Source organism: Pan troglodytes, chromosome 2, assembly GCF_028858775.2.
Source record: "Pan troglodytes isolate AG18354 chromosome 2, NHGRI_mPanTro3-v2.0_pri, whole genome shotgun sequence".
In the NCBI taxonomy this organism is placed as follows: domain Eukaryota; kingdom Metazoa; phylum Chordata; class Mammalia; order Primates; family Hominidae; genus Pan; species Pan troglodytes.
This window is the reverse complement of record NC_086015.1, coordinates 117083258-117107427: the sequence shown is the minus strand read 5'-3', so window position 1 is coordinate 117107427 and position 24170 is coordinate 117083258. Positions and strand designations below refer to the sequence as shown.

Below are 24170 nucleotides of genomic sequence, written 5' to 3'. Positions count from 1 at the left end.
AGTGAAGGCTTTGGAACAATAAAAAAAACTTTTAAAAGTAGAAATTGGAATAAATGGTTTGGCTAGTAGTATGGTAGAATGCCACACAATTATCACTTTGCTGTGCTGTTACCATTTCCTTTGAGAGATAGACCTAAAGCAACATGTTTACTTTCTAATAACTTATAGCAGTGGTTCTTAAAACTCTTCTGGGACATGGACCCTTTTCAAAAACTAATAATAGCTCTACTAGAAAAACTCACACACACATCTACAAAATTTTTTTCATAGGCCATAAGGATATTTATAATCAGTCACCACCATTGGGTAAGAAATTGTCAATGGAATTCCATTTACTGAACTTACTATTTTGGACCATGTGGTCTAGTAAGCAAAAATTACTTTTCTAGCAGGGAAGGAAGGTTGCCATATTTTTAGACATGTGTAAGAATAAACCAATTTTTAATATTTAGCCTTCTGATACAACTGATTAGATCTATGTTATAGGTAATACTTCAGTGGAAACTATTAAAGCTTTATGAGTTAATTAACCTGTGTAAAAACAATGAAGACTTATTCATTCTATAAATATTTACCTCTATGCCGACTACTTAAGAATTAAGATGCACTGAAATACCAGAGATAATGAAATTTAAAAATCATATTTCATAAGCCAAAAAAGGATGCCATTGTTCCATTACCTTATTAAGTACTTAAGAATTAAAAATTGCAGGAGGCAAGGGGAGGGAGAGCATTAGGACAAATACCTAACGCACGTGGGGCTTAAAACCTAGGTAACAGGTTGATAGGTGCAGCAAGCCACCATGGCACATGTATACCTATGTAACACACCTACACTTTCTGCACATGTATCCCAGAACTTAAAAGTAAAATTTAAAAAAATTTTAAAAATAAAATAAAAATTGTTTCCAGGAGCAGTTTACTACACAGTTTCACAGAATATTTTTTCCTAAACTCTCTGATGTTCTTTTGCCTTTTCTCTAAAGGTTCTTGGGTTTAGTCTGTCCATCCTGAAGACCCTTATGATCACTGAGAGGACAATTATTTCTCTGCATGGCAAAAGATACTGATAACCTTTTAATGACCTGCCAATGAAATCAAGCTCAAACACCAAGTTCTTGGGGAAGAAAAAAGAGGCACAGTGACGGACAGTCTTCATTTGCGTAAACATCAAAAAACTGTCATCACCACTACTCTAACTAGAACAAGAAAAAGACTATATAGCATGAGGTTTTAAGGATAATACATCACTGACCAGGTTTTACTTAGAGAAACTGTGACTGTGAATCACATTGTGTGGTGGGAGTATTCAATAACAAAACAAATACTGGCGTAAGATTTATTATTTAAAAAGCAGCACTCCATGTTTTGGCAGAATGGACATAAAGTTTGGGTCCTAAGACTTCTTTCCCACAGGTAGTTAATAATGTGACACTTAAAATAACCATTCAAAAAGTTTCATAAATGCAAAGGGCAAAAGCTAATATTGCTGAGAAATGCTCTGAGCGTTTGAATTATTAAAGTTCAAAGCAAATTAACATTTACTGAATGCCTGCTATATGCAAGGTATTACATATTAAAAGCTATAAACTTCATAGTTTCTTTACCTCAAATTTAACAAAAAATTAAGACATATAAAACTGAACACTGGTTGAACATTTACATAATCATAAACAGGATATCACAAAGTAGCACCTCAATAATTATAAAATTTAGATAATCAATGCTAGATGAGCCCTTATGACAGAGATTCTACTTCGGTCTTATAGTCACTGTGAGATCGCCTAAGGACAAACAGAATTTATGCAGGTAACAGAAAGTTGTATATTTCTATGTAAAATATTTTGAAAAGACATTAATCAAAGTTAGATATCCTTATTTTGAGATTATGATGTATTACTTACCAGGTCCTGAGACCCCATGCACATAACCAAATGTGCTTTCTTTATCTTCATCGAGTATTTTGGGTAGCTTGGAAAAATCCATAATGTTAGTTTACCTATGGTAAATAAATAAATAAATAAGTTATAATTATAAACCCTAAAGCAAAAGAACCAAAATATAGGTAGTCCACTAAGATGAGACCACTCTCATCTTTGGTGTATTCTTGAGTTATTATACTTCTTCAAAGTAGAATAAAAAAATTCCTTTTCTTAATTTAAAAAAAATTTTTAAGAGGCTCTCTGTCACCCAGGCTGGAGTGTGGTGGTACAGTCATAGCTCACTGCAGCCTCAGACTCCTGGACTCTAGTGATCCTCCTGCCTCAGCCTCCCAAGTAGCTATGACTACAGGTGTGTACCACCATGCCCAACTAGTTTTTTGTTTGTTTGTTTGTTTGTTTTTTTGAGACAGTCTAACTCCACCACCCAGGCTGGAGTGCAGTGGAAGGATCTCTGCTCACTGCAACCTCTGCCTCCCGAGTTCAAGCAATTCCTGTGCCTCACCCTCCAGGGTAGCTGGAATTACAGGTGCACGTGACCATACCTGGCTAATCTTTGTATTTTTAGTAGAGACAGGGTTTTGCCACGTTGGCCAGGCTGGTCTCAAACTCCTGACCTCAAGTGATCCACCCACCTCAGCCTCCCAAAGTGCTGGGACTACAGACGTGAGCCAGCCACTGAACCCAGCCAAAATTCCTAAAATGTAGTTAAAAGTACCCTGTTCCTGGATGCTGGATGGTTTTATCACAACTGAATTATATCTCTATGTGAGGTATTTCATAGGAAATATCGATAACTATAACAAAAAATGTGAAGTCTTTTCAATGACTTATCCACCCCCACAACAAGCCCATCCTCAATGACCTCTCTGACTTATCCAGCTACTCTTTCACTTAATCATGCTGCAGATACACACTGAACTCTTTGTCAGCTCTCAAAAACACAAACACATTCTACCTCAGGGCCTTTGTACAGGTTGTTCCCTCTGCTTAGAATGTTATTCTCCAAGGTATCTGCTCCTACACCTCCTTCAGGTCTTTTTTTCTAACACGGTCTGTCTCCGTCGATTTGGCAGGAGTGTAATGGTGTGATCATGGCTCACAGCCAACTCAACTTCCTGGGCTCAAGAGATCCTCCCACCTCATCCTCCCTAGTACCTGGGACCACAGGTGTGTCCTACCACACCTGGCTAATTTTATTTTCTGTGAAGACAGGATCTCAGTATGTTGCCTAGGCCGGTCTTAAACTCCTGGACTCAAGTGATTCTCTGGCCTTGGCCTCCTGAAGTGTTGGGATTACAGGTGTGAGCCACCATGTTCAGCACTCCTTCAGATCTTTACTCAAACATCACCTTCTCCATGAGGCTTCTCTGTCCATTTATTTAAAACTGCAACATCCTTCCTCCTTCCCTATTTTATACCATAGCACTTTTCACAATGTAACAAATGATATATTTTACTCTTTAAAAGTATTTATTTATTACCTATCTTTAAATTTTAACTATGAGTGTTTTTCCTTTTTTCTTTTAGTGGAACACACAGAATAGTTTAAGAAATTCATTTCAACCTCTTTGTTTATAGATATACAATTTAAAAAACAGGAACTATCCAAGTTCACATTGAAAACTGGTAACAGATGCCAAAGGAGAAAGTTTATTTGTGACTGCTGATCTACCTTAATAACTATTACCAATTTAATGAGGGAGATGAAATACATGTACACATGAAAAGCTAAATAATGTCCAAAATTAACCACAAAGAGTCAGATCAATAAGTGATAAAGTACCAAATAATATACCCTTATTTACTAAAAGTTCAAAGATTAGAATGTTTAGAGAAGATACCTTGAAGGTCAGGTAGAATTTGCACACAGTAGAAAAAGAAAGGTAGCAAAGACACTGCAGAGGGTAGAGGGGGTGCCAATAACAAAAGAATGGAGAAAAACATTCAGGAATAGTGAACAGACCAGCATGACTGGTATAAAGACTATATTAAAGCAGCAGTGAGAAATAAGGATGTAAGGGTAAAGACTGATTTGTGGATCTTGAACTGACTGCCAAAATAACAAGTGGACTTTATCCTATAAACACAAGGAAATCACTGAAGATTGAGGGAGAACTATTATGAGAAGAATGGTGTTCAACTACTTTAACAGAATTAAAGTAGGGGAGGCAGGATAAGTTGAAGAAGCTCTGGAAATAGGTAAGGCTTGAATGTCAATGGAATTCCATTTATTATATGTTTACAGAGCTTTTGAAGCTTTAAATAGCTATATAGCAAAACAAAATGACTTAAATGCTCAATTGAGGTGCAAACACCACCTTGGGAGCAGAGGAGAAACTGATTCCAACTTGCAGAAGTGTACACCAATGTGGATGAAATATAGTGAACAGGGAGCTGTAAAGTAAGTTTTTGTTTTTGTTTTTTTGAGACAAGTTCTCGCTGTCATGCAGGCTGGAGTGCAGTGGCGTGATCACGGCTCACTGCAGCCTTGACCTCCTGGGCTCAAGTGATCACCTCAGCCGCCCCCGTCCCCACCCCACCCAGTAGTTGGCGTGACAAGCACACGACACCACACCCAGCTAATTTTTACATTTATTGTAGAGACAGGGTTTCACCATGTTGCCCAGATTGGCCTCAAACTCCTGGGCTCAAGTGATCTGCCTGCCTCGGCCTCCCAAAGTGCTGGGATTACAGACATGAGCCACCGCGCCTGGCAGAAATTTATTAGGATTTTTGGCTTCCTGAAGATACAGTAGAAGAAGCCATTAAGAGCAGGCATGGGACTGTAAAACATTGGAATCTAAAGAGACAGAACAAGACGTTCTAGAAACTATGAGATAATACGGGGGAAAACAGAAAGATTTAAAGACAAACATATTTAATTGGACAATAGGTTGGGAAAAGTCTTCAAAGAAGTAGTGAACAAGTGAATGAGGTGAAATTTCAATCTTCAGAAAATCAAAGATTTTCAAAATCAGAGAAGAAACTGACAATCATACACAGTCTAAGTCCTCCCCACATATGGGTATTTCCTCTGTAGCATTCATGATACATGGTCATCTGCCTATTAAAGTGGAAATAGCATGAGATCTTGGGTCAGCAGACTTGGGATCACATCCTGGTCCTACCAATAACATGCTGCAGAACATCTTGGACAAATCAAAATCTCTTAATATCTGCATTTGAAAAACAGTAATAATGCTACCACCTACCCCACCAGACTTGCGATTGCATTACAAATTTCCTTAAATGTTCCTGTGTCTGGGTGCAGTGGCTCATGCCCGTAATTCCAGCACTTTGGGGGGCCGAGGTGGGCAAATCACTTGAGGTCAGAAGTTCGAGACTGGCCTAGCCAACACGGCAAAACCCTGTCTCTACTAAAAATACAAAAATTAGCTGGGTGTGGTGGTGGGTGCCTGTAATTCCAGCTACTCAGGAGGCTGAGGCAGGAGAATTGCTTGAACCCGGGAGGTGGAGGTTGCAGTGAGCCAAGACTGCACCACTGCATTCCAGCAGGGACAACAAAAACAAAACTCCATCTCAAAAAAAAAAAAAAAAGTTCCTTGTGAAATGTAATATGCTTACAAAAATGTCATCAGTTACACTATTTGAATATAGGTCCTGAATTTGGAAAAAGCCATTCTGTTTTTAGAAATACTATCTCACATCCAACCTAAATCTACTTCCTTTAACTTCAATCCTTTGGCACTATTTTTTCCAATTACTATAGCCACACAAAGTATGTTTCCTCTCCAAGCACATTCTCTTTAGTGCCTTCCATTGTCCCTCAAAGTATAATCTTTTCAGATCCCTCACTCCTGAGACTACCCTTTTCTAGAAGTATTTCACAAGGTCAATATTTCTTTTAAATAGTACAAATAAAACAACGTTCTACATGTTGTATGAGTGAGTACTGAAGAGTACTACTTCATCTATTCTGAATGCTGCTTTTTTTTTTCTTTTCTTTTTTTTTGAGACAGGGTCTCACTCTGTCACCCAGGCTGGAGTGCAGTGGTGCAATCTCGGCTCGCTGCAACCTCCACCTCTGAGGTTCAAGCGATTCTTGTGCCTCAGCCTCCTGAGTAGCTGGGACTACAGTGTGTGCCACTATGCCCAGCTAATTTTTGTATTTTTAGTAGAGATAGGGTTTCACCATGTTGGCCAGACTGGTCTTGAACTCCTGACCTCAAGTGATCTGCCCACCTGTAATCCCAAAGTGCTGGGATTACAGGCGTGAGCCACCGCACCCAGCAAATGCTTCCTTTTATTGAGAGACAAATGCCACGGTTTGAAGACTTTGAATTTATAAGTTGTGTCCTTAGGCAAATCAAATTGTTTCATCCTTTTGAGCCTCAGTTTCATCTGTAAAATCTAATGGGGTTTTTGTGAGGCATCTAACAGTATGCCTAACAGAAAAGTAATACTGATGACTACTAATTTTATTCTATTAATATAAGCTAAGATTGCCTTTTTTCTAAAGTGTCCATTTCTAAAGTGTCCAGTGATTCTTATCTCGCTACCAAATCTAGTTGTTCTTATCTTGAACCAAATCTAGTCTCTTAGCTAGTTTTTTTGGAGTTCAGAGAATATACAAGAGCATACCAAGAAATTTCCCTGTTTACGGTAGACTGCTATAGCATCCTGTTTCTTGTTCACATTCTGGGATGGGGTAGATAGTTCTTATCTTGAACCAAATCTAGTCGCTTAGCTAGTTTTTTTTTTTCCTAGCTATCAGGTGCATTTTATCATAACTTTATTTTCTAAGACCAACTGTATTTTTTTAAGCATTGATGATGTGCCAGCTGCTGTATTATAGATGGAAAATATAATGAAGTAAGACACAATCTTTCCCCCAAGGATCTTCTGGCATAGTGGAATGAAAAGACAAACAGGTAGTTCTTATAAGGTGACATATGTGCTCTCTTAGGAGTACTATAGGCTGGAGATTTAGAAGAGCATAAAGCAATGGCATCTAACCTAGAGTTGGACAGGATGAAAGTCACTTAATAGGAGGTTAAGCTGAGACTTGGAGGGATGAATAAAGAGGCATCAGAGTATCTAGTAAAGCTTCCCTACAGATGGTTGAAACCTGTGGTTCAGGAAGGTATTCTAAAGTTTATGAGGGAATAATGATGTCTGTTCTGATTTTTTAAAACAAGTATTTATTTACATACTTTCCCTTTAAGACTTAAACAGTGCATGCCTCCAAATGTATGAGCAATGATTAGCGGAAACCAAATGGGTTTGTTCATGATTCAGCAGTCTTGTGGGTTTAGCAGTCAGCTGGAAAATCCTAGCCAGCATGAGAATTTTAATGATTCTATAGTTTTTAACTCTAATTTTTAGGCACACATTATTTAATTTATGCCAAAGATGGCACACTTTAGGAAGTGACATCATACTAATAAGAGAACCTAGAGTCCTAGTGATAAGTCTACAAATTTACTTAAAGATAATTGTCACCAGATCCATAAATTTGCATTAATTTGGTGAATATTCTTGTATTAGCAAACCAAGATGACTGTCCTTTTTAAAAAGCCAATATTGGCCAGGCACGGTGGCTCACACCTGTAATCCCAGCACTTTGGGGGGCCAAGGCGGGTGGATCACGAGGTCAGGAGTTTGAGACCAGCCTGGCCAACATGGTGAAACCCTGCCTCTACTAAAAATACAAAAAAATTAGCCAGGCGTGGTGGCGCGCACCTGTAATCCCAACTACTCAGGAGGCTGAGGCAGGAGAAGTGCTTGAACCCAGGAGGCGGAGACTGCAGTGAGCCAAGATTGCACCACTGCACTCTAGCCTGGGTGACAGAGTGAGACTCCATCTCAAAAAAAAAAAAAAAAAAAAAAAAAAGCCAATATTAAGTGGAGAAAAAAATGATGATGATTCTGATTCTGAGTAATTTAATCTTCTCTACTCCATAGTGTTTATACAGAGAGGTGGTTGTAAATACATTCTGAAATCTGCTCTTACCACATCTTTCATAATAATTATGAAAACACGAGTTTTAAAGTGTAAACTTCCAAGCATTTTTGTCCATTTGGTTTTTTTTTTTTTTTTGAGATGAAGTCTTGCTCTGTCGCCCAGGCTGGAGTGCAGTGGCGCAATCTTGGCTCACTGCAAGCTCCGCCTCCCAGGTTCACGCCATTCTCCAGCCTCAGCCTCCCGAGTAGCTGGTACTATAGGTGCCTGCCACCACGCCCGGCTAATTTTTTTGTATTTTTAGTAGAGATGGGATTTCACTGTGTTAACCAGGATGGTCTCGATCTCCTGACCTCGTGATCCGCCTGCCTTGGCCTCCCAAAGTGCTGGGATTACAGGTGTGAGCCATGGTGCCCAGCCCCATTTTGATATTTTAAAATATTTACATTTTAATCTGCTACAGCAACATGGATCTTTTATATTTCCTGTGCTCCTCCCTAGAATGTTCTTTTCTCCAGGATTCATTTCTTCACATCATTCATGTCTCTGCTCAAATATCCCCAGTCCAAAAGCACTCCCATAGTGATTACTGAATAACTAACAGCTGTCAACCCTTCAAGGTCAGCCTCAGATGCAGAGTGCTGCCTTGCCTGCATTCACACCACTTGCAGGGCAGTGTGCACCTGCTGAATGGACACAATGGAGGTACAAAGGCCCAGCCATCTCAGCCTGATGCAGGATACTCTCACAAGCAACAATCACTCCAGATCTCTCCCACTGGGTAACTGAGGCTCTGAGGGACTTGCACTGCATTTCAACTTCTTCCTCTGCCCAACTCTGCTTCCACCCGCTTCCTTTCAAATGTATTGATCCAGGTAAACAACGAAGTGAATAACCACTCCCCTATCTACCCCATCCCAGAATGTGACCAGAAACAGGATGCTATAGCACTCTACCGTAAGCAGGGAAATTTCTTGGCAGCTCTTGTATATTCTCTGAAATCCAAACAAGTTTTATACTCTACTTCATCTCATACAATAAATTTTATAAGAAAAATATGTACCTTATAAATATATACACTTATGTATTCATAAAAATGAGAAACTGAAAAAACTAAAAAAAAGAGGCCGGGCGCGGTGGCTCACACCTGTAATCCCAGCACTTTGGGAAGCCGAGGCAGGCGGATCATGAGGTCAGGAGATCGAGACCATCCTGGCTAACATGATGAAACCCCGTGTCCACTAAAAATACAAAAAATTAGCCGGGTGTGGTGGCAGGCACCTGTAGTCCCAGCTATTCAGGAGGCTGAGGCAGGAGAATGGCCTGAACCCGGGAGGCGGAGCTTGCAGCAAGCGGTGATCACGTCACTGCACTCCAGCCTGGGCGACAGAGCGAGACTCCGTCTCAAAAAAAAAAAAAAAAAAAAAAGAGAAAAATATGCAAGTGTTTTTTCCCCACAGTGAAATAAAAATTACTCATCAGGTAGACATACTATGGTGACCTGATGACTGAATAGGGCTAAACATATAGCATTTTGGTAAGCATGGTCATACAACATACTAATTTGTTTATAACTCTTCTTTATTATCTGTGAATAGTTAAAAATACCCCATTAAAATCTTCTGCTTCATCATTGAATGCTTACACCTCTCAGTGAAAAATAGGCTTTTAAAAATGTTAAAACAAACTCCTAGAACACCAACTTTCAATAAGCAAATTATACTGCAAGTTAGATTATATTCAAAGTTAATTTTTTTTTTTTTTTTTTTTTTGATAGAGTCTCCCTCTGTTGCCCAGGCTGGAGTGCAGTGGCATGATCTCGGTTCGCAGCAATCTCTGTCTCCCAGGTTCAAGCAATTCTCCTGCCTCAGCCTCCCGAGTAGCTGGAATTACAGGCATGCGCCCCCATACCCAGCTAATTTTTTTGTATTTTTAGTAGAGACGGGGTTTCACCTTATTGGCCAGGCTGGTCTTGAACTCCTGACCTTGTGATCTGCCCGCCTCGGCCTCCCAAAGTACTGGGATAACAGGCATGAGCTATCACGCCTGGCCTGAAAGTTAATTTTATCCCAAATCTCTATAAGGTCCAAACTATGATATGATTTAATGCTACATAAAATAGCTTTACAGGCTATTTAATAACTCCTTCTTAAGACAATATACAGCTATTGATTTTCTTTTTTTTTAAGACAGAGTCTCAGTCTGCTACCCAGGCTGGAGTGCGGTGGCACGATGTTGGCTCACTGCAATGTCCACCTTCCGGGTTCAAGCGATTCTTGTGTCTCAGCCTCCCAAGTAGCTGGGACTATAGGCACGAGCCACCATGCCTGGCTAATTTTTTGCATTTTTAGTAGAGACGGGATTTCGCCAAGTTGACCAGGCTAGTCTGGAACTGCTGACCTCAGGAGATCCACCCGCCTTGGCCTCCCAAAGTGCTGGGATTACAGGCATAAGCCACCGTGCCCGGCCTATACAGCTATTGTTGTTCTCCAACATTTAAAAAATAAAAGCATGAGGCCAGTCGCGATAATTCATGCCTGTAATCCCAGAACTTTGGGAGGCCAAGGCAGGTAGGTTACTTGTGGTCAGGAGTTCAAGACCAGCCTGGCCAACATGGTGAAACCCTGTCTCTACCAAAAAATACAAAAATTAGCCAGGTGTGGTGATGCAAAACGGTAGTCCCAGCTACTTGAGAGGCTGGAGGAGGAGAAATGCTTGAACCCGGGAGGTGGAGGTTTCAGTGACTGGAGATTGCTCCACTGCACTCCAGCCTGGGTGACAGAGTGAGAGTCTCAAAAATAAATAAATAAATAAATAAAAGCAGGAATACTTATTACATACTTTCATGAAAGCAGTGTGGTATATACACAGATGCACTCATAGAAAAATCAAATCAATGATTATATAAAAATGTTGCCTTTAGCTGTTTTGACTTCAACTGTGTTTAAGGATAAAAAGTAAATGCAACTTACAACTAAGATTCTTTGGTTACAAATTATAGCAGTGCCCCTCCCCACCCAATTTGTGAAAGATTTAAACAAAAACCAAAACCCTGTGGTAGAAGAGGAAAAATCCAGAAAGGCAGCATAGGCAACTGATCTGAGTTAATGAGTCATCAGTCTCTCCCCAACAGGCACTGCAGAACACTGCAGTGGCAAATAACACCAGAGGAAAAAATTTTTTTCCTATAAAGTCCACTCCAAATTGCTGCTGGTTAATGCAACTGGTAATTTCATTATTTCAGAAATTATTCTTTTTACTACCAAAGTCTTGGATGATATGGCTGTTGGGGGCAAAGGGGAGGTGATATATGAAAGTTAAACACTAAGATTCCAAGGTAATATTTACTCACATACAAAATCCTGGGGCACTTCATTGATAATGAAGCATTATTTTGATGTAACACTTGTTACATTAGAGTGTAATGAAAAAATACATTCTATCTAATTGATTAAAGACTATCTCTGGAAATCACAGATTTTTTAAAAAAAAGATTCAGAAGAATCTAATGGATTATAACCAATTACTTATTTTCACACACTGTTAATCTTTTTAGAGAAAGGTATCTTAAATCTGTTTAATATTTTTATGTTTGGTCAGAAAGTTATAGAACAGGTGGAATTCCAACAAATAACATTACCTGATCATATTTTTAGAGTATAGTGCTAGTCATTTTGTGACACTCTCTATTCATCTCCTTCAATCCACCTACCTAGCAATCCTATTAGAATGGCTTATGTGGCAGATTTATTTCACTATGTATATTTAGTTTCCCGATTTTTCCTTGCCAACCAAAAGCCAACTTTGTTCAAAATTTGTTAAGCCTATTATTGTAATTCCAGTTCCCTCGACTGCTTTGGAAATAAGCACATAATAAATTATGTTCTAACCATAAGAATTAAGGCAAAATCTGTTGGAGACCTTCTGGAAATAATTTCTTTGTTCTTTTAAAAGATACAGGCAGCTGGGCACAGTGGCTGTAATCCCAGCACTTTGGGAGGCCAAGGTGGGTGGATCACCTGGGGTCAGGAGTTTGAGACCAGCCTGGCCAACGTGGCGAAATCCCATCTCTACTAAAAATACAAAAATTAGCCAGGCATGGTGACGTGTGTCTGTAGTTCCAGCTACTTGGGAGGCTGAGGCAGGAGAATCACTTGAACGTGGAAGGCGGAGGTTGCACTGAGCCGAGATTGCGCCACTGCACTCCAGCCTGGGCAACAGAGTGAGACTCCATCTCAAAAAAAAAAAAAAAAAAAAAAAAAAAGATACAGGCTATGAGAAACAATACTCTCCTTTGGGATTTGGTCATCTGCCTGGGACATCTGGAACTGCGGCAGCCATATTAGGACCTTGAGGGAGCTAAGCAGGCAGCCCACCTTGCTAAGGATGACAAAATAGAAAGACAAAAGACATCTGAGTCCTTGTTGCCTTTATTGGCACACTCAACCAACACAAGAAGAAAGGACTTTGAAAAATAAATATTTTTATATTGTACATATTTCATAGTGCTTTTTAAAAAAATAAACCAAAAGGTTAAGAATATACATAAGGTCATCAGTGAAGTAGTCCATAAGAATTACTAAGGTGGACTACAATGAAATGTGTAGACAAAAGCAGGAATCAAAGAGCAGAGAACAGCAAAGTCACAGATGGCAAACTGGACTAACAATCAGGAAAAACTTATTCTTATTGGAATAAAATTATCTGAGGACACACACACACTCTTCTATTTTAACTGTATATCAAAACTAAGGCATTCCTGAAAAAGAAATAGTGAAGATAAACGCTAGGGTGGACACTTAAACTGGGAATGGAATTTAAATTGTGTCAGCTAAACACACTTACAGGTCATCAACAAGCTTGTCCAGAAATGATTTTTATGTCACTTTTAGAAATGGATTACTTTCCAGCCAGGCACGGTGGCTCACTTCCCAGCACTTTGGGAAGCCAAGGCCAGTGGGTCATGAGATCAGGAGTTCAAGACTTGCCTGGCCAAGATGGTGAAACCCTCTCTCTACTAAAAATACAAAAAAATTGGCTGGGCGTGGTGGCAGGTGCCTATAATCCCAGCTACTAGGGAAGCTGAGGCAGAGAATTGCTTGAACCCAGGAGGCGGAGGTTGCAGTGAGCTGAGATTGAGTCACTGCACTCCAGCCTGGGCGACAGAGCAAGACTCCAACTAAAAAAAAAAAGAAGTAGATTCCTTTCCCTTCAAATTTTTACAAATAAAATTGTGCAATATTGGGTGAAACAGTAACAAAATACTGTATTGAGTGTACAAGTTCCACAATATCAACGTATACGCTAGAAGCCTATGGTCAACGGTAAAACTGATGTACGGATTCAAGTATCCCTGCCCTCAAAGCGCGTATTATATCATTTTCCTACTTCCTCCCTTCCATATGGCATAGTGTCTTATACAGCAGTAACTCAGTAAAATGTTCTGAAATTAAAAACAGATAACATCAGGCTGGGCGCAGTGGCTTACACCTGTAATCTGAGCACTTTGAGAGGCTGAGGCAGGTGGATGAGGTCAGGAGTTGGAGACCAGCTTGGCCAACATGACAAAACCTGGTCTCTACTAAAAATACCAAATTAGCCGGGCATGGCGGCGTGTGCCTGTAATCCCAGCTACTCGGGGCGCTGAGGCAGGAGAATTGCTTGAACCCAGGAAGCTAAGGTTGCAATGAGCCAAGATCACGCCGCTGCACTCTAGTCTGGGCGCCAGAGCAAGACTCTGTCTCAAAAAAAAAAAAAAAAAAAAAAAAGACATAACATCAACTACTATTTGTTAAGTACATATCACACTCCAGGCATTATGTTAAAAAAAGCAAACATCTCTTTAATTCTTAACACTAGTCCTATGAAATAGGTATTATTTGATTAAGAAATAGGGGACAGAACTAAAGAGTGATGATGCCCAGATGTGGTCTGATCACAACACCTAGGCATGTAATAAATAATTCAAAACACCTTACTTCGACAGTAGTTTTCACCTTTAGCTATTAGGCTGCTGCAAAAGTAATTGCTGTTTTGCCATCGAAAGCAATGGCAAAAACTGCAATTACTTTTGCACCAACTATACCATTTTTAGAAAAGAAAGCCATGTGTCATGGACTAAATGTGTCCCCCCAAAATTCACATTTTAATTCCAACCCTCAATGTGATGGTATTAGGAAGTGGGGCCTTTGGTACATAATTAGGTCCTGAAGGTGGAGCCTTCATGAATGGGATTAGTGCCCCCCTAGAGATGATCTCTGAGCTGGATGCAGTGGCTCATGCCTGTAATCTCAGCACTTTGGGAGGCTAAGGCAGAAGGATTGCATGAGTCCAGGTGTTCAAGAACAGAATAGGTAACATAGTGAGACCTTGTCCCTACAAAAAATTAAAAAATTAGCTGGGCGTGGTGGTGTGCACCCATAGTCCCAGCTACTTAGGAGGTTGAAGTGGAGGACTGCTTGAGCCTGGGAGGTTGAGGCTGCATTGAGCCGTGGTCGCACTGCTGCACTCCAGCCTGGGTGACAGAGCGAGACTGTCTCAAGGGAAGCGAAAAAAAAAAAAAGAGAGAGAGAAAGAGAGAGATGATCTCTGCTCTCTACCATGTGAGGATACAAGAAGATGTCCATCTACAAACCAGAAGGAAGCAGGCCCTGACCAGACACAGGATCTATAGGCACCTTGACCTCGGACTTCCCACACTCCAGACTATGAGAAATGTTGCTGTTTAAGTCACATAGTCTATGGCAATTTGTTACAGCAACCAAACTAAGACTTTTTTGTATTATTTACTGATCCTATGTAAAAACGCAAGCACAAGGGAGAAGATGAAAAAAAGGTGACATAATGGGACATTCACAAACTAAGGAGTAATTAGTAAAACAAGAATTGACTGTTCCTAAATTACCCATCTCCTTTTTTTTGAGATGGAGTCTTGCTCTATCACCCAGGCTGGAGTGCAGTGGTGCGATCTCGGCTCACTGCAACCTCCGCCTCCTGGGTTCATGCGATTCTCCTGTCTCAGCCTCCCGAGTAGCTGGGATTACAGGTACGTGCTACCACACCTGTCTACCTTTTTTTTTTTTGTATTTTTAGTACAGATGGGATTTCACAATGTTGGCCAAGCTGGTCTTGAACTCCTGATCTCAAGTGATCTGCCCACCTCGGCCTCCCAAAGTGCTGGGATAACAGGCCGAGCCACCGCGCCCGGCCACTCATCTCTCTCTCTCTTTTTTGTTTTTTGAGATGGAGTTTCGCTCTTGTTGCCCAGGCTGGAGTGCAATGGCACCATCTCAGTTCACTGCAACCTCCACCTCGGATTTAAGCTACTCTTCCTGCCTCAGCCTCCCAAGTAGCTGGGATTACAGACATGCGCCACCACACCTGCCTAATTTTGTATTTTTAGTAGAGATGGGGTTTCACCACATTGGTCAGGCTGGTCTTGAACTCCTGACCTCAGGTGAACTGCCCGCGTCGGCCTCCCAAAGTGCTGGATGAGCCACTACGCCTGGCCCCATCTCTTACAGAACTAAGATTTTTAAAAAACATAACGTTGTATTTTACTAATACCTAGCTTTATAACACAAACATAACCAACTAACTATATTAGCCAAAAAAAGATAAAACATCAATGTGACTACAAAGTAAATGGACATATCTAAGAGGAAAATGGGCATATTTGAGGATAATCAGAATATTAATGCCCACAGACTCAATACAACTTTGCTACTATTAAAAATAGAGAACAGAAGTGGAAAATTTCTGGTCAATTATTTTAAGTTCAGAACAACAAAGCTACCTGAAACAGAATTTGGGTAAGAAATTCCTGCTTTTTTTTTTTTTTTTAATTAAGACAGGGTCTGGGTCTGGCTTTATCACCTATGCTGGAGTACAGTGATGCAATCTCGGCTCACTGCAACCTCAGCTCACTGTAACCTCCACCTCCAGGGCTCAAGTGATCCCCCCACCTCAGTGCTGGGATTACAGGCATGAGCTAGGATTACAGGCATGATTACAGTGCTGGGATTACAGGCATGAGCCACTGTGCCAGGCCTTATTTTTTTTATTTCTTAAACTTGATAAACTGAAGGGGGAAAAGTAATTGTAAAGCTCACATTAATATCCCACATTTGAATTTTTAGGAAATTTTCCTGATTTCAGGTTACAAAGAAAAAACAAGACATCAAAGAAGATCCTATTGATTTAAAGCTTAACTTACCTATGATGCAAACAGCCAAGAAGACAGCCAACAATATAAATAGAAAAGAAAGCATTTGTTACACATCTTTCTTTAAAATCTGTTTTCAGAAGCAATATGCTTATAATTTTAAAAATACCTAATGAAAGATCTCACCACTTGAATATGATTGACATTATTTCCCAATTAATTTTTTTTACATAATTGTAATCAATACTAGCATAAAATTATTTTACTTCAATTTTTCTATGCGCTACACAGTCTTTGTGTCATCTTAAACTGTATACTATTCCATTAAATAGATACCTTACTTTACCTAACAACAATAACTCTCTCTATTGCGTACCAAGACTGCTTCCTATTTGGGACTGTTTTTAACATTTTGCTAATATACTTTTTTTTTCTTTTTTTTTTGAGACAAGGTCTTGCTCTGTCACCCAGGCTGGAGTACAGTGGTGTGATCAAGGCTCACTGCAGCCTCAATCTCTTGGGTTAAAGCAATCTCCTGCCTTAGCCTCCCTTACTGGGACCACAGGCATGTACCACCATGCCCAGCTTTTTTATTTTTATGTAAAGACAAAGTCTCACTCTGTTACCCAGGCTGCTCTTGAACTCCTGGGCTCAAGTGATCCTCCCGCTTCGGCCTCCCAAAGTGCTGGGATTACAGGTGTAAGCCACTGCACCCTGCCACTTTAATTCAATTTAACTTACTGACTAGGTAAAGTCAAGGTAAGACAACCACCTAAGAATTCATGCTGATGTCTCACAACAGCAATTCTTACAAACACACAGATCCCTATCTAGAAGTTAACACCATATTTCACCTAATCTAAGATAATATCAATTTTAATAAACTCCTTTATTTGATGTACTACTAAGGAAAAAAACCTGACAAATTATGGCATTCCAGAAATTGCAGGACAGGCACTAATTTCAGAGCTGTTAAAAATATGGGAGAAAAATGTCCTAGAAACAACAAAATATGGTATTAGAACTAAATACAGTACAATATTTATATACACGAGAAGTGAGACTTGCCAACCTCAATAGAAATAAAGTGAAGACCTAAGAAACAGGAAAACAAAAGATCTCTGAACTCGTAGAATGACAGTCTTAAAGCTTCTGCACATGGCAAAAGACCTGCATACAGTCTTAGGACTCAATTTATGCACAATTAAAAATTATTATCTAATACTTTGGATCACTGCAGATTTAAAGCAGCAAATCATTAGAGAGCTACTCTATAAGAATACATGGAAGGACTGGGTGCGGCAGCTCACGCCTGTAATCCCAGCACTTTGGGAGGCCAAGGTGGGCGGATCACGAGGTCAGGAGATCGAGACCATCCTGGCTAACACAGTGAAACCCCGTCTCTACTAAAAATACAAAAAATTAGCTGGGCGTGATGGCAGGTGCCTGTAGTCCCAGCTACTCAGGAGGCTGAGGCAGAATGGTGAACCCGGGAAGCGGAGGCTGCAGTGAGCCGAGATTGCGCCACTGCACTCCACAGCCTAGGCGACAGAGCGAGACTCTGCCTCAAAAAAAAAAAGAATAAATGGAAGATAAAAAGGAAAGAGATGTGAATTGACTAATGGTAATAAGAATGACCCATAACCATCAAGAAAAGGTCAATTTGGGTTTATTATTTTCTAGGAAACATGGGGAAAAATTGGTAATATGCAACCACGCCCTTAAAGATGTTCAAGCCTTTTGACTCAAAAACTGTATTTCTGGGAATATATTTGGCATGTGGATAAGGACTTATTTATATACGTGTTTACTGTTATACTGCAATATTAGAAAAACCTTTAAAATCCAATAATGACAACATAATGTAGTATTAATTTATCTGAAATCCTACAGTATTCCCCCCCGCACAAAATGTACTTAATAATAATAATGAAATTTCTTATGTTAAATAGTCTACAATTCCAAGTTCGTAGTGCCAAGGACTGTCTTCAGCAAATTCTCTTCTTGAATCCTGAACCTTCATGGTGTATTAGCACTGCAATGACTGGCTTTTGGATAGGCTCTTGTCAGATAAACTGCCTATGAAATGACTTTACCATTTTTTTTTGAGATGGAGTTTTGCTCTTGTTGCCTAGGATCGACTGCAATGGCGCAATCTCGGCTCACTGCAACCTCCACGTCCTGGGTTCATGTGATTCTCTTACCTCAGCCTCCCGAGTAGCTGGGATTACAGGTATGCGCCACCACGCCCGGCTAATTTTGTATTTTTAGTGGAGACAGGGTTTCTCCAAGTTGGCCAGGCTTGTCTCGAACTCCTGACCTCAGGTGATCGACCCGCTTTGGCCTCCCAAAGTGCTGGGATTACAGGCGTGAGCCGCTGGGCCCAGCCAACTTTACCAATTTTTTTTAAAATTCAGGCAATCATGCAGGAAAATTATCACCTTCAAAAGAAGTCAAACTAGAAACTGTATGACTACTTTAAAAAGGCAATTGCTTAAAATACTTAGAAACTTTTTTTTTTTTGAGACAGAGTTTTGCTCTTGTTGCCCAGGCTGGAGTGCAATGGCACGATCTTGGCTCACCACAACCTCTGCCTCCCGGGTTCAAGCAATTCTCCTGCTTCAGCCTCCAGAGTAGCTGCGATTACAGGCATGTGCCTCCATGCCCGGCTAATTATGTATTTTTAGTAGAGTCGGGATTTCTACATGTTGGTCAGGCTGGTCTTGAACTCCCGACCTCAGGTGATCTACCCACCTCGGCCTCCCAAAGCGCTGGGATAACACGTGTGAGCCACCAAGCCCAGCCGAAACTTATTTTTAAAACTTTACAATTACCATATTACTCTCGTTACTGAGCAAATTTTGATGGCTTTGCCAAAAAAATCATGAGCAGCTAAACTAGCCAAATGTAAGAAATGTAGGCATTTGAGACTGACACACATACAAGGAACAAAAAAGAGACAGCATCAACAGTGTTGTCTAAAAATGCTATTACACTTATAAAATGATGCTGTCCAGGTACGGTGGCTCACGCCTGTATTCTCAGCTACTTGGGAGGCTGAGGTGGGAGGATCACGCTTGAGTCCAGGAGTTCAAGACCAGCTTGGACAACACAGTGAGACCCTGTCTCAAAAAAAAAGAAAAAAAAAAAAAGAAAAGAAAAGAAAATATGATGTCTACTTTTTTTTTTCTTTTTTTGTTTTTTTGTTTTGAGACAGAGTCTCGCTCTATGGGCAGGCTGGAGTGCAGTGGCGCGATTTCGGCTCACTGCAACCTCCCCCTCCCGGATTCAAGCAATTCTACTGCCTCCGCCTCCCGAATAGCTGAGACTGCAGGTGTGTGCCACCATGCCCAGCTAATTTTTGTTATGTTTAGTAGAGACAGGGTTTCACCATATTGGCCAGGATGGTCTCGATCTCTTGATCTTGTGATCTGCCCGCCTTGGCCTCCCAAAGTGCTGGGATTACAGGGGTGAGCCACTGCACCCGGCTGATGTCTATATTTAAACGAATCCATCCTGTCATTTGTTTAGTTTTATTTTTTATTTTTTTGAGATGGAGTCTTACTCTGTGGCCCAGGCTGGAGTGCAATGGCGCGATCTCGGCTCACTGCAAGCTCCAAACTCCCGGGTTTATGCGATTCTCCTGCCTCAGCCTCCTGAGTAGCTGGGACTACAGGCACCCGCCACCACGCCTGGCTAATTTTTTGTATTTTTAGTAGAGACAGGGTTTCACCATGTTGGCCAGGATGGTCTCGATCTCTTGATCTTGTGATCCGCCCACCTCGGCCTCCCAAAGTGCTGGGATTACAGGCGTAAGCCACCATGCCCAGCCATCCTGTCGTTTATTTAATGGATGGAATAGAAGAGGACAAAGGTTCATAAACTGTGCTCAGGTATATTAACCCAATGTTTAGAAGAGAGTGTTACATAAATAGGTTCACATTTAATTCAGGAATTCATAAAATCTCTGCAATAAAAATATATCCTAAAGCACAAAGGATAAAAGAAGAAAAGAATGCTGCCTAAGATAGGTGAAAAAACACCTCACAATCTGGATTTAAATAATGACTATAGTCAAAAGTCCAGACATTTTCAATTCAGAGGACAAGAAATCTGTGTTTCTAACAGTTTACTTAGTATACTATGATTAACAACCAGGGTTTATTTAACTAAATTAGTTGTGGGGAGAGGAGAAGTTTTCAATAGTATGATTTACTAAGAAATTAACTGCCTGCTCCTCTGGTACGTGCTCAAGGTCTCTAATATTGCTTCTTAATAGCACTTACTACTCTTGTGATTAAAAAATGTGAAAGAAGCTGTTCAATGTCTGTCTTCACTTCCAGACTATAAATGCTAGAAAAACAGGGACCGCCTCTGCTTTGTTTATTGAACACCCCAATTATCCAGTAAAGTGCCTTGGCACATAGTAGGCAATTACTAAATATTGCTAGTGACAGTACTGGCAAGGGTGTGGGGGGAAATAGAAACTCTAATCGTTGAGTGAAAACTGATAAAACCCTTTCAAAGTACACTGAATACACATTTTGGCCTAATGCTTGATGGCCAAGATTTTTAAAATATTCAACTGACGCCAAAGCTGAATCCAAATATTACCATCACAGAATGACCTTCTAAGATCAAAAATTATGATTAAATATTCTTAAATATTAAGAAAATATTAAATTAGATTCAATTTATTAAGTTATAATTTTATTAATAATTTTAATGGTCAATTTGTTCAATCTTGTGAATGGTAGAACACATATAATTCTATAATGAACAGATAAAATTTAATCCCTATTAATCTGCCTAGTATTATTATTTAAAATTTTACAAAATGTATTAGCTCAAAAAGGCTCTACTCCAACACATATATGGACAACTGGCTTTTGACAAAAGTGCAAAGGCAATTCAGTGTAGAAAGCATATTGTCTTTTCAACAAGTGGTGGTAGAACCAACGTATACATAAAATGCAAAAAAAAAAAAAACCCCATAACTATATAGAAAAATCTAAAAATGGATGGTAGACCTAAATGTAAAACCTAAAACTATAAAACTTCCTTTGTGACCTTGGATTTGACATAACACTAAAAGCACAATCCACAAAAGAATAAAATGGTAAACTGGACTTCAAATCTCTGCTCATCAAAAAACATTGTTAGAACAAAAAGACAAGGTAAAGACTGGGAGAAAATATGTACAGACATAAACCTGACAAAGAACTTATATCCAGAATCTACAAAGATCAAAACTCAATAATAGGAAAACTCAATTAAAACAGGCAAAAGATTTGAACATTCACTTAACCAAGGAAGATAGATGGCAAAGTACATGAAAAGATGCTTAAGCTCATTAGTCACTAGGAAAATGCAAGTTAAAACCACAATGAAATGCCATTCCACAGCTATCAGAATGGCTAAAAGTTTAAAAGACTGACAAAGGAAGTGTTGGTAAGGATGTAGAACAACTAACACACTCACATATTGCTAGTAGAACTGTAAAATGGTACAACCACTTTGGAAAACAGTTTGGCAGTTTCTTAGAAAGTTAAAATTACACTTACCATATGATTCAGCCATTCTACTCCTTGGTATTTCCCCATGAGAAAGCTTATGTCCAAAGACTTACATGAATGTTCATAGGACCTTTATTCATAATGGCCAAAAAGTGGAAAGACAGCACAAATATCCAGCAATGGGTGAATGGATAAACAAACTATGGTATATCTATAAAATGGAATAATAGTCAGCAAGGAAAATATGAATCATCGATACATGTAATGCAAACTAACCTATAATGATAGAAAATAGATCAGTGGATGGTTAAGGACAGGAGGTGGGGAGGTATGGAAGGACAGGATTAAAAAGAGGAACAAAGAAACTTCTCTTGGGTGTGATGGATATGTTCACTATATTGATTACAGTGCTGGCTTCATGTGTGTATACATATATTAAAACTTATCCAACTGTATACTTTATGTGCAGATATGTCAATTATATATCAATAAAATTATTTTTTAAAAAGCACAAGTTATTGCCAGCATGACTCCTATAAAGGCATGCTTCCACAGGACACATGTTCACTTTTGCTTTTATTTGTTGACTAATAGAGTATTTCTTTTCTTTTCTTTTCTTTTTTTGAGACAGAGTCTCACTCTATCGCCAGGCTGGAGTGCAGTGGGTGTGATCTCAGCTCACTGCAACCTCTGCCTCCTAGGTTCAAGTGATTCTCCTCCCTCAGCCTCCTGAGTAGCTGGGACTACAGGTGCACACCACCAGGCCCAGCTAATTTTTGTATTTTCAGTAGAGATGGGGTTTCACCATGTTGGCCAGGATGGTCTCAATCTCTTGACCTCGTGATCCACCCACCTTGGCCTCCCAAAGTGCTGGGATTACAGGCGTGAGCCACCAGGCTCAGCCAACTAATAGAGTATTTCTAAAGGACTATTTGACCTATGCAAATTTGTTAAGAGAATTTTAACCCTAGAAACAGCATAGGGGCAACAGATGAAAACTTAGCCAAACCAGTTTTTTGTCTGTCTATTTAGAATAAATATATGTGGCTCTGGATAAGGCTGTGTGGGCACTCTCTGGTCCTGCCAAGTTTAACTAATTCTGGGAATTTCCACAGTCACTTAATAGCTCAGGAGTATAGAAGTCAGATATGCCTCTTAAGTACTTTATTCATCTATATTTTCAGAATGGGGCTAATGGCATATCAGCTTACAATATGTTGAATGAGAATTTAGGAAAATATTAACTCCATCTTGAACACACTTTTGTGCCATGAGGCATAGAAGGGTTTGTTGTCCAAGACTCAGATTAAGCTCTAATAATTTGGACATCAAAGTTGATATGGCTCAATGGCTCATTTGGAGGGCGGAGGTATAGGGAAAGTTATTTTCTGTTGCTTTATACTACTCTGAGGTAGAATTAGCTCACAATAAATAACTGTTTCTGACAGCCTGTTTATCTCTATTTACAGCTACTTTCCAAGCTGTCCCTATACCCAGTAGAGTACCTTAGGGAGAATGAGGTGATATTTAAAACACACACACATGCCCCACTGTACAATAAGCAGGTACTACAGGGCCATATTCAGGCACTGCAGGTATACTACGTTGGGACCTGAGAAGATTCTGTATTTTAAGTGTCTATTTTGGATCACATTGAAGAGTTTAGTGTCAGTCAATCTGCTTCTTAGATTCATAGAGATACTTTTTCCTTTCTTGAACAAGTGAAATATTGGGCACTGAAACCAAGTGTGTTATATTCAAAATAATTTGTGGATTTTATAACTCATCTAAATAAAGCTCCTCACTACCTCATTTTGCATTACCTAAGACTAGGACTCACGGATTATCAAAAACTCACTTTTCACAAGAAAGGACACAGCTATTCCTCTATTTAGCTAGCTACCACACTCTTAATGTTCAAATTCAATCTGATTCACTATTTAACTATTTGAACACTCTTACATAATTGCTTTGGTACATAAAATCAGCAACTTCACAATTATTAACAATTACAGCATTTTACTTTTTCAACAATATCTATTCAAACTTCGATTGATAGAATTTCAATGTATAAATCACATTAAGGAGTATTTCAAGTTATATCTAAAATACTTACTGTTATTTGAAAGTAGTAAGTCCAAAGGTCACACCTCTCATACTGACATTGTTACATTAATTCCATATGATAGTAACTTAAGCTATTACATGATGGTAGATCACACACAATTCAGGGATGCTAGAAATGTTAAAAGTACACCTTCCAAAGACCCAAGCTAAATGGCAGATTTTGGCAAATTACTAAGGACAAAGATGAACTTCTGAACATCCCTAAATTGGAGAGCAATTTGGCAGTGCCCACCAAAATTCAAATTGTACTTACCTTTGACACGGCTAGTCCATTTCTAGGAATTTATTGTAGATGTACAAAATGTTCTATTAACAAAATATTAACTATAGCACTGTTTCTTAAGCAAAAGATTGGAATGTCCATTAATATGGAGGCTGGTTAAATACCTTGTAATACTATGACAGGCTACATGTTTAGTGGTATTATGGCAGCAATCTCTGGAAAGTGACTCCCTGGGCTCTAATCCTGAGCCCTACCACTTATAAACTGTGTGACT

General features: G+C 39.6%; 1 protein-coding gene across 4 annotated transcripts in view; it reads right to left on the bottom strand.

Annotated features, from left to right (window-relative positions):
- The window catches only part of ATP6V1A (ATPase H+ transporting V1 subunit A), a 63707-nt gene that overhangs the window by 31222 nt on the left and 8315 nt on the right, over positions 1 to 24170 (bottom strand). For 2 of the 4 annotated variants that reach the window (XM_054680909.2, XM_016941682.3), the window contains one exon: positions 1905 to 1999. In XM_054680909.2, the coding sequence (XP_054536884.1) occupies positions 1905 to 1986 (82 nt within the window). In that variant the 5' untranslated portion in view covers positions 1987 to 1999. Of the gene's footprint in view, positions 1 to 1904; positions 2000 to 16081; positions 17312 to 21594; positions 21758 to 24170 lie in introns of those variants that run through there. The other 2 variants (XM_054680910.2, XM_054680911.2) reach the window with 2 other exon arrangements.